The 11,724-nt window shown below is 34.8% G+C and overlaps 1 protein-coding gene across 1 annotated transcript in view; it reads right to left on the bottom strand.

Moving 5' to 3' along the window:
- The window catches only part of LOC107733754 (dynactin subunit 1-like), a 29,509-nt gene that overhangs the window by 6,844 nt on the left and 10,941 nt on the right, over positions 1-11,724 (bottom strand). Inside the window, exons 5-15 of the mRNA XM_016545520.1 lie at positions 5,750-5,923; positions 4,066-4,263; positions 3,773-3,977; positions 3,326-3,404; positions 3,078-3,237; positions 2,270-2,374; positions 1,997-2,188; positions 1,769-1,882; positions 729-881; positions 455-615; positions 100-268 (exon numbers count right to left, since the gene is read on the bottom strand). Of these exons, the coding sequence (XP_016401006.1) occupies positions 100-268; positions 455-615; positions 729-881; positions 1,769-1,882; positions 1,997-2,188; positions 2,270-2,374; positions 3,078-3,237; positions 3,326-3,404; positions 3,773-3,977; positions 4,066-4,263; positions 5,750-5,923 (1,710 nt within the window). The remainder of the gene's footprint in view (positions 1-99; positions 269-454; positions 616-728; positions 882-1,768; positions 1,883-1,996; positions 2,189-2,269; positions 2,375-3,077; positions 3,238-3,325; positions 3,405-3,772; positions 3,978-4,065; positions 4,264-5,749; positions 5,924-11,724) is intronic.

Here is an 11,724-nt window from a genome sequence, read left to right as displayed (position 1 = left end):
AATGCTATATATATATATATATATATATATATATATATATATATATGGAATATTATTACAGTTCTGCAATGCAAGTGCTACAAAATGGCATTACGCTACCTGATAGTATTTAATAGCTTTGGTAAGAGGTTCCACATTGACGGTTTCATCCAGCAGGTCTTTGTACAAGAGGTCTATGAGGAAATCCAGGGATCGCTCATGAATGCTCATCTCAGAGTACAGAGAACCCACACGCTTGTACACGTCCACACTGCACTGACTCAGAGCACTGCACAAGAGAGATAAAGAGACATCTTAAAAAAACAACAAGCCATTTGAGCTGCTTTACCCAACTTACTGCTTCAACAGGAAATATGTCAACACAGAAAAATAATGCCATCCATTAACATATGTCATGAGGACTTAAATGCTCTTGAGGATGTTAGAAAGTGTGTGTAAGTTTAGGTAAACTTACTGTTCATATTTGTGCAGTGTTGCCTGTAGCAGTGTGAGAGAATAGATGAGTCCAGCAGCAAAGCTCAGCTGCTCTCCGACGGCTCCTCTCATGCCAGCCTTCTGAGAGCACGTCTCAGTCAACTCAAACTTCTCCTGGGCCTGTTTACTGATCAGCTCTGCCTGCAGCATACATACACAAACACATTCAACCAACACTCACAAAAAAGCACATAGCAGGTTGGAATGACCATGGTTTAGTGCTTAGCGCTCAAATGCATATTCAGAAATGTCACCTTGCAGACGAGTCGTGGGATGAGCAGTAGAGTCAGGATACAGTCATGGTCTCCTCCGTGTTTCAGGAAGGAGTCAGGCATGAAGGAAATCAGCAGTGACACCTGTCTGTTAGCCTGAGCTACCTCCATTTTACGAAGCTCCATTTCTATGGCCTAGAATTACAAACGCATACATTTTCTATGAAAGACACATATTGCCTTTTTTTTTACGAGCAGGAGGCACCCATCCCCTAACAACACAACAAACAATGACTAGTTCTTAAATATAAGTACTAGTCATTTGTTTTTGTTTTTTTGGTTTACAAAAAAGTTTGGGGTTGGTAAGATTTTTTTATGCTTTTGAAAGAATGTTTAATGCTTTTGATCCAAAATACAGTAAAAACATGTATATTGTGAAATACTGTTGCAATTTCAAACAATGGTTTTCCATTGTAAAATATTTTACAATGTCATTTATTCCTGCGATGGCAAAGCTGAATTTACAGCCATTACCCCAGTCATTTAGAAATGTTATTCTAATTCTGCTTCTTAATATTTTTGCATAAACTGTGAAACATTTTTCAGGATTCTTTGTTGAAAGTAAAGTAAAAAAACAACAACATCTATTTAGTAAAAAAAAAAACTAAGTAAAAAATTTAAAGAAAAAAACATTTACTTGAAGTAGAAATCTTTTGTAACATTGTATTAATTTCTTTAAAAAAATCTTGCAGTCCCCAAACATTTAAACGGTAATATATCTATATTTTATTGCTACTCAGCTAAATAGTGTCATATGAATAACCAGTCAGCTGTAAACCTCTGGCTCATTTTGAGTTCAACATAATATCCTGCAGTTCAGTGAAGAAATGAATCATCTGACAATTCAGTTCGTAATTCAAACCAATAACTCCTTTGTTCAATTCAAACTGATTCACCAATCATTGATTCATTAAAGAAATGAATGAAAACAAAAATCATGAATTAGTTTGTGAATCGGATCTGTTCAAACAAACACTGGACTACATAAACACCACGGTTTCATTGGATTTCACTGGATTCACCTTGGCGTAAGCTTTGGTTTCCACAAATTTGATCTTGAAATCGAAGATCTCTGCAGGCTGTTGCTGCTGCTCAGTGCTGGCTTCCTGTTGGCTCATCAGCTCCCTGTTCACCTCCTGCTCCACACACACACAAATGATGTGAAGTACGTGTCCCATATTATTTGTGAGGTCTGCATTTTAAGCCGTACTAATGTGTTGAGGTTGGTATGTTGTGAAGCACAGCAGCACCTGCAGGTGTGCGGTGAGCTCTCTGTATTTCTGGATGGTCTGCTGGTAGTCTGCCACTGTTTCTTGTGCTGCCTCCACTCGCTTCTCCACCTCCCTGATGCTGGCAGCACTCAGATCCAACTGCTCTCTCAACTCCAGCTCCGTCTCTCTGGCGTTCTCCTGCAGCTCATCATTCATCTCATTGATGGCTTCCTACGTCAGCACATGCACACAAACCTCAGTATACTGTTACATCATGGTATACACTTCTACACAAACTCTTCAAACACTCACCAGATCTGTGACAGTTTCTCGGAGCTCCCGTACTTTCTCCTCCAGGTCTAGATTACGATCCGTCAACATCTCCACCATCTCCTCCGCCCCGAGAGCAGCATCCACCTGACACACACAAGAACACACATAGTGATCATTAGCACACACCCTTAGCGCATTGACATATAGCTCCAAAAAGTATCATGGTATTACGCCGTTTTATTAGACATTAAACAATGACAATAATTTTATTTATTTTTTTATATCAAATTTAAATATATTATATTTTAATAATAATTAAACAATAATAACAATTAATTTCATTTTAAAATTTACGTTTAAAACATTTAATTTGAATCATTTTTCCTTTAAATGTGCAATGTAAAAAACACGGCATTGTTTGAAATAGTTTGAAGTACCGTAGTATTTTATGATTGATAGCATTTTATTATGATATTCATTCAGTACCATGGTACATATAGAAAAGTTCAGTGATATTATCATATGTTACCATAACTGTACCATGATTTCACCACAGTACTTTTTTGCAGGGGGAACTTACCCTGATCAAATGTTACTTCAGCTGTTTGAATTCATTTTAAACTACTAATGAATGTTACCAGATTGCCAGGTGTTGCAAAAATAATAATATAGTTATAATATAGATCATGCTATAATAATATATATTATATTATATTATCATAATATTCATATATAATATTATAATACTTATTATAAATTTATATAAAATATTATTATATCTCTTGAACTCAAAGAGATACAATAAACTCTCACTACATCTCTCAGTTTTAATAGTGGCACGACTCACTTGTTCTTTGAGCTCATCAATCGTTTTCTCAGACATCTTCATTTCCTCCTGTAGTTTCTCTTTCTGGCATCTCAGGGCATCCAGCTCAAAATTCTTCTCCTCCATTAGTTTCTGTTGCTTTGCATGCTCTTGTTTCTCTGATGCAGACAAGTCACGCATCCTAATGCACAGAGCAAATGATATTATGATCTTTACTGAGCACAATCAAATAACACTGATGTAAACCATGAGACTCATTACAGACTGACCTCACCAAAGCCTCCTTCAGTCGAGCATTCTGCTCCTCTAACTGCTTCACATGGTAACTAGATGCTGCTCCATCTGATCCTGCAGGCCAGTTTTTATAGATTAATAAGCACATATTGTGGTCACTGATGAATACTGAAACATATACAGTATGTACTGTACACCAACGTACAACATTTTAGAGTCAATTTGTTTTCTGGAAAGAAATTAATACTTTAAATCCTCAAGGACACATTCAATTTATCAAAAGTGACCATAAATACATTTATAATGTTACAACCGACTTCTGTTTCACATAAATGCTGAACTTTCTATTTATTCATTCTTTCTATATTGAGCTTTCTTAAAATGACACTGAAGACTGGAGACTGGCTGCTGAAAATTTAGCTTTGCCATCACACCTGCCCCCAAACTTCTGAACAGTAGCAAATGTTTAGGTGTGTTTGTACCTTTTTCCTCTATCTCATGTTTGAGTATCTCCAAGTCCATGGTCAGCTCCTCCACTCTCTCTTTTAGAGTATCAGCCTCCAGTTGCAGTGACTCGGCCCGCTCTTCAGCCATTTCCTTATCCAGTGTGGCCATCTCAATGGCATCTGCTGTATCTGCCATCTCTTCCATGTAGCGGTCTTTAGCTTCAAGAGCTTCCTTAGATTCCTACATAATAGAATACCAGCCACTTTCATTATCCACACTCTGACACATATCATGACACATTCCTCTGCAGTAAATGTATACTTGATACCCTCTTGGCCTCCTTGAGTTGTTTCTGCAGTTCATTTTGTTGTTCCTGCATCTTACTCTTCCACTCCTGCAGCTGCTCCAGCTGAATCTTGTGCTTCTCAAGCTCCTTCAGCTTTGCCTTGTCCTCTGTCCTCTTCATCTTCAGCGTCTCCAGCTTCTCCTCCAGATCCTTCACCTGGGCACGCAGTGACTCCTCTTCCTGCAAGAGAGTGAATGCATGCATGCAGAGTGCAGTCGCTGTACGAGACTCAAGAAGACCTCTCACATTTACATGAATGTCAGAGAAAAGTCATGTTGTGGTTTTTGTTGCTCAATTGTTCAGAACCTAATCTAAATGATTTGGGTGTTCCTTCAACTACTTGCACTTTTGGCCCTGTGGACTTTTAGAAAACAAAAGTCACCAACATTTTTCACTCTTACTAGTAACTAATATATTCCATTTGTCTACAATCAATGTGAACATACATACTGTACATCACAAGTGATTTTTTATTAATTTCCATCACATCTCAAGTATATATTGGGTTTAATAGCATTTGAAGATGATGAAAACAATAAAAAATGTAATAGCCAACTTTTTATGTATCCTAGATTCACACAATTAATATTTTCACTTTTTCATAATTTGGTAAAATTACAGCTTTATTGGAAATGAGATACAATAAAAATATTCTGTTCACAAGTCATATTTAGTTTTACCATTATTTCAAATCATTTTGAACAGTGTAATAGTTTATATTTTTATGATTGACTTTCATATTTTTAGGATTGAAATCTGGGCCTGGGACAAGGGTAAATAATAATAATAATAACTGAAAAAATAAATTGGCTAATAAAAATCAACCCCTGGGTCATACACTACCGTTCAAATGTTTTTTGTTTTGTTTTTTAAAGAAATTAACAATTTCCTTCAGTAAAGATCCATTAAATTGATCAAAAGTGACAGTAAAGTCATTTATAAGGTAAAAATAATAATAATGCTGTTCTTTGGAACTTTCTATTTAACAAAGTATCCTTCAAAGACTGCTGACGGTTTCACTGGAATCACAGTTTCTGCATTACATATTTTTATTATATATATATATATGTTGTTTTATTTTGATCTTATATATTATAAAATGATATAACTGTTTTCAACATTAATAATAACAAGAAATGTTTTACGCAGCAAATCAGCATATTAGAATGATTTCTGAAGGATCATGTGACACTAAAGACTGGCGTAATGATGCTGAAAATACAGCTTTGCCATCACAGGAATAAATTGTATTTTAAAACATACTAAAATAGAAACAATAAATAAAATGCATTCAAATAAAACCTATTTTACATTTAGATGGTATTTCACAATATTATTGTGTTTACTGTACTTTTGATCAAATAAAAGCAGACTTGGTGAGCATAAATAACTTCTTTCAAAAACATAAAAAAAATCTTACCAACCCTAAACCTTTGAATGGTACTGTAAATGCACCCAAAGTTAAAGAAAAACCCATTTATGATACAGGTAAACAGGTCAATAGTTTTTCATAACATCTGTAACCTTGACGACCTAAAAACAGACATTTTCACAGTGCAATTGATGCAAAAGTGAATACTGTGTAACATTCTAGCTTAAAAATAAACAGAACAAAAGTAGTGGTTATATTTGTGTCTGTAAACATGTGTGACTTTAAGCATCTGACCTTGCTGGGTCCCGGGATGGGAGGAGCCCCAGGCGAAGGCAGTGTTCCCACAGGCGAAGGTATAACTGGAGCAGCCAGTGGTGTTTGGGCAGGTGTGCTGGGTTCACTGCTGCTCATCTCTCCAGCAGAAGCTGATCCTGAGCCCACCTTCATCCCCACTCCAGCCCGCGTTTGCTGAAAGACACATGCAGAGATCACTAAAGCTCCACTGATATCAAAAACTCTCAAATGAATCACGTCAACCACAAACTTTCTTTGAGATTATTTAGCAAACACAAGCGCACACAGATGTGACATGCAGGATTGAGCTCACCTTGGGCCTTCTGGTGTTGGTCTGAGGAGAAGACAAACGTACACAGATATATAACCACCACGGGTCAGAAGACAGATGAAGAACAGAGAATCAAGGAAAAAACGGAAGAAAGCACATATATAGTAAAGATTAGTAACAGAAAAAAGCCACATGCGTTAAATGAGAACTCCAAAAGCATCTGTGTGAACCTCTATAAACCACCTTCACCATTTTTTTCCATCACATGATGATAAGCTCTGCTTGTGTGTTTAACATCAAAAATGTTCTTTTAGCACATAAAAAGTCAAACACTAACCCTCTCTATGGCACTATCTGTCTGCCTGCAAAGCAGAGTGCCTGGCACCAACTGGGTCAAACAAGTACACTCGTTTACATACAAGCATGCACACATACACACACAGATGGTCAGCATATGTTTTATTTTTGTAGAGATCATGTAATTGTTATAAACCTGTTGTACATACATTTTATGGCAAGCACATACACATAATTGTAAAATATTCTGAATCTATACGTCAGTTACAAGTTTGGGGTCAGTAAGATTTTTTAATGTTTTTAAAAGAAGTTTTTTATGCTCACCAAGGCTGCATTTACTTTTTGATAAACACAGTAAAAACAGTTATATTATGAAATATTATTACATTTTAATTTAATTTAATTTATTTTTAATGTAATTTATTCATGTTATGCAAAGGTGAATTTTCAGCATCATTACTTCAGTCTTCAATGTCACATGATACTTCAGAAATATAATATGCTGATTTGCAGCTGAAGAAACAGTTTTTCTATTATTATTATCAATGTTGAAAACAGTTGCTGCTTAATATTTTGGTGGAAACGATGATGCATTTTTTTCAGGATTCTTTGATTAATAGAGAGTTCAAATGGACAGTATTTATTTGAAATAATTTTTATAAAGTGTCATGTCTTTACTGTTACTTTTAGTAAATTTAGTGTGCCTTTGCTGAATCAAAGTATTAATTTCTTTCAAAAAAAAAAAAATCTTGAAAAATCTAATTTGAATGAATGAACGGTAGCGTATATACATACAGTGGCCCTAAAAGTCAAACTTATGAATTTCATTCCATTGGAAAAAAGAAAAATCTAAGTAAGTGGCATCTGTTTTTTTCACAAATAATTTTCACATAGTGTCCTATCAGAGTAACTGCATGTGTAGTGCATTACTTCAACTATGAATATGATCCACTAACCAGAAAGTGTCCAAATAATTATAATTTTGTACAATATGCCTATTGTTTTATCATATGAATTCAGAACAAACTTCTTTTTATGAATTATTTTGCTTGTTAATTATGTTTGAGCTTTATTAATTTAAAATAAATTCCACGTTTTGATATTCTGTATTAAAATACAAAAACATTCCAACATTTTTATGTTAAATACTTCTTGTGGTCACTGTACATCATCAGATCATTTTAGTTAGTCATCTATCAAGAGAACAAAATGTACTAATCACTCAGACAACTGACTTAAAATGAACCTTTTAGCAATTAATAAAACACTAACAACAAGAAACAACCTATTACATGCACTGACATACCAACAACCAGTAAAGAACAAAAAGAAAATGATCTCCAAAAATCACACAAACACCCTAGTTAGACAATAAACAACTGAGCATTTTGCATGCCACAGAAGTAGTAAACAATCTTTTGTACCTTACGAGTCGTAGGTGCCTGTCTCATCATTTTGACGATTGAAGAGGAAAGACACAAACAGGTGCACACACACACACACACACACGCACCAGGTGCAGAAAAAGAGCAGGAAGAAGGATTGAGTCACATTAACAGCAGATCGAGATGAGAGCAGGCCAAGCCCACAGCAAAGCCACAAACACACTCATACAGCAGTTGGCAAGTGCTAGCCAGACACACACACACACACAGCGACGATGTTGCAGGTCGTCTCTGCTGCAGCTGAAATGACGCTCCTTTCTTGTACTACAGTGATTAAATCCTTTTTCTTCAACAGGAACCGAACCGAGCCCCTTTCCAAACACTTCTCTGATTATAACGCTGTCCTTTAGGCTCTGCTAAACAGTAGCCGCCTCTCTCTGTCTGCATCCATCTCTGGCTCTCCTGCTCTTTCCACTCATAAGCTCTCAGTGCTGCTCTGCTGTGCCAACTGCTGCCTAGCAAGCACATTACATCACTGCATCCACCCCTCCCTCCAGACAGAGAGACGGAGAGAGAGACAGGCTGGAACAAAGGCGGAAAGAGGGAGAGAGGGAGGGACTGATGGGAGTCTGGCCTGTATCCTAGCAACACTCCATAAGTATCTCTATGGGCTCTCCAGTCAGGAACACGTCTGTGTTTGAGTGCAGGCCGAGCATTTTTAAGCAACTTATAGTTTAAACTTATGATATATCTAGACACAAATTTAACTCATGCGTGTATGTACACCCAAAAACATTGTCAGTTAATGTTAGTTAACATAGTTAACTGTTAGTTAACGTTAGTTAACTAACAGTTAATGTTAGTTAACATTAACTAATGGGACCTTAGTCCTAGTGTTACCCCTAATTCTTTATAAAGCATTTTAAGAAATGTGTTTCTGTATATTTTAAATGCATTACTGCGGTTTGTAAAAGCAGGCGCATCGTTATTTGAGGATCCATTACAGCACAGAGTGGGGAGGGATGGAGACAGATTGATATATCACATTACAGCTCTGCAAGAGAGAAAAGTGATGTGTAGAAAACAGAGAGAGGGATGAGCAAACGTGAAAAATAATCCTGGACCTTCACTGTTTCTATACGAGTCTTAATTTGTCATATCAGTGGCCTGCATTTATATTATTAGTGACTTTGTACTTAGAACTAATTAACAGTTAACATTTCATATTTCATACAATCATGTAATTGTCATAAAGTTTTGAATGAGACATAAACTATTTTTCATACTGTTTTTCATTTGTTTAATCACTGTACTTGCGATACATTTTAAAAAATAGCATTATATTTAAAAACTTTAACATGATAGATAGATAGATAGATAGATAGATAATGTTAAACTTTTTAAATACGCTATTTTTTAAATGTAATACTAACATTTAAAAAAAAATAATGCTATTATATAAAAAAAAATTAAAGCCACCAAACTTTTTACAAATATAATGATATTGTTTAGGAAAAATATATGATGGAAATATGACACGAAAAATATATGATGCAAAAAAATTATTTAGGGCTTTAGTAGTACAACAACTTGTCTCTGGTTAACTTTGTAACTTACAACTTTGTACCTTATCTACCCCCAATAGATACATATTAGTACTTTAGAGTAGTAATATACCCTCAGGGTGCTACTATGAACTTTGTAGTGGTAAAAAAGGTTTAGTTCTTTCTGAGAGTCGAGGGTGCACTGCACCAGTGACAAGACAATAGACATTGTACCCCTTAAAGGTAAAATGTTTTCAAATTTTTTATGTTGTTTTATTTATAATTTTGGATTGTGATTTCAACACAATGGATCCACCATGGATTAATCCATGGGTTAAGATTAATTAACTTGTACTAATGTATTAAAATTTGTAAAAAGCAGCTAGTAAAAGCTTAACGCACTGTGATGGCGTAAACAAACCCATTGACCAATCTTTGTTTCTATTATCAAATTCATGCTAAATTTATTTATGTTACCACTGTTTTCTGATGTGAAAGGAATCAAAGTTTTAAGACAGTTAAACACAGGTCTTCTTCTCCATTAATGCCCATTTATACTTTCAACCTCAGGGCAAGAGCTCCAAACAATTCATACTGACAGCCTGAACTAGATAACCTCCTAAATAGCATTACCCCAAGCACTGACATTTAGAAGAAAATGCTGGGATGCGCACACACAGCTTTCAAGTCCAATATTTCAGTGGTGATCTAATGACAAGACATCTAATGCCAAGCCAGGCTGCAGTACCAGGTTTGTCTCAGGGGGAAAGAAACGCTCAGTCTTTCATCAAACATAGTCTTATGTCATAGCCCCACACAAACTTGTACAGGATGTGTACAGGATTTTTTCCCCCCGCAAATTTACCATAATTTAGTGATGTAAAAATACTGCATCATCATTCATATTCTTATACACAGTCTTACATTTTTAAACATTTTACATCATATTTATTTGCCTTCAAAATTCTAAAACTTTGTTTATTTCTAGGTGTAAATTACATTTTGAAGCTCAGATTGACTATGTGGTCTCAGCCTTTTTTTTAAATTAATTGTATATCCATAGAAAATACTAGTGTTAATATTTGTTTTGAAATGTATATAAGTGAGGATGAACAAAGATAAATATGTAGTGATTCAAATTGACTTTCATATCTATCTTTACCTCCAATTTATCAGATAAATGACTATGATCCATGTACATGTGCAGCCTTCACATAAAGAAAGAAATGTGCATTAAAACCTTTAAGAATTTATAAAATAATGCATATTAATTAAAATCACACTGACTACAACTAATTTTTAAAACGTTTTTCAAGGAATCTGCAATCTCAGTAACAAAGTAATGGGGAACACCAAACTTGAACAGACTAAAAGCACTATATACTGTAAAATATTAAGTCAAATCTCTTTCACTCACACGTTCACTAGGACTGTCTCATACACATAAACACGTCATAATCAGCATGCTAATTCATAATATCCATTTAAAAGCAGTCATTCATCAAAGAACACTGTCATCCAGCTGGCAAAGCACTAGCACACATGAATAATTGTACATAAAATTAACAGAAACAATATAGAAACAAACACTCCTGATGCACACACACACACACACACAGGTAATGTGCAGTTTGTGTGATGCCATGCAGCAGAGCTGTTCAATATTGCCATTGCTATGGAAACAGAGGTTAGAGAAACATGCAGCACCTTTCTGGGTTTGGTTCCTCGCTGCACGCTCAGACGGAGGAGGAAGAGGTGACAGATTAAGCACACTTTAGCATATTTTTAAAAATAGTACTTATTGCAGAAATAAAATATTTAAGTGCAAACTGAATGTAATGTTTTCAGACACCTAATTGCTTGTTTTTTTTACAATTAAATGAAGATGTATTATATTTATATTAAATGCAACTTAAGAGTGTTTTTGACCCATTTAAGTTGGATTTAAGTACAGCTTTATGTGTAATTTCATAATTATTACTTATTTTGTCTTTGAATTATGGTTAAAGTGTACCATTGAATGTACTGACAAGCACTTATGGTAAACTAAAATATACTTTAATGTTGTTTCTACTGAAACTTGCATGACATGTATTAAAATATATTTGTAATTACACATTTGTAATGATGAAGTTGAAATTTAGTACATTTAAAATGTATAATCTTTAAATGTAATATCAAATAACACACTACAGTTGTGCTTAATGTGTTTTAGTATGTTAGTCAACACAACAAAATAAGTGTATTTCTTTAAAGCATGACAAAAGATTATTGAAATATAATGATTTAAAATTAAGTAAATCTACCAAATGCACATTTTATGTGTACTTAAGTGTGTTAAGAAACAGTCATGAAGTGTGCTGCCTTAAAGTATGCTTAAGTGGCCTTTTATTTTATTAATATTACATTATCTGCATGTATGTTTTGTTTTGCTATCCTAACAAACCCTACATCAATGGAAAGCTTATTTATTCAGCT

Source organism: Sinocyclocheilus rhinocerous, unplaced genomic scaffold (genome assembly GCF_001515625.1).
Source record: "Sinocyclocheilus rhinocerous isolate Xijiao unplaced genomic scaffold, SAMN03320098_v1.1 scaffold789, whole genome shotgun sequence".
Classification (NCBI taxonomy): domain Eukaryota; kingdom Metazoa; phylum Chordata; class Actinopteri; order Cypriniformes; family Cyprinidae; genus Sinocyclocheilus; species Sinocyclocheilus rhinocerous.
This window is presented reverse-complemented; position numbering and strand designations above follow the sequence as displayed.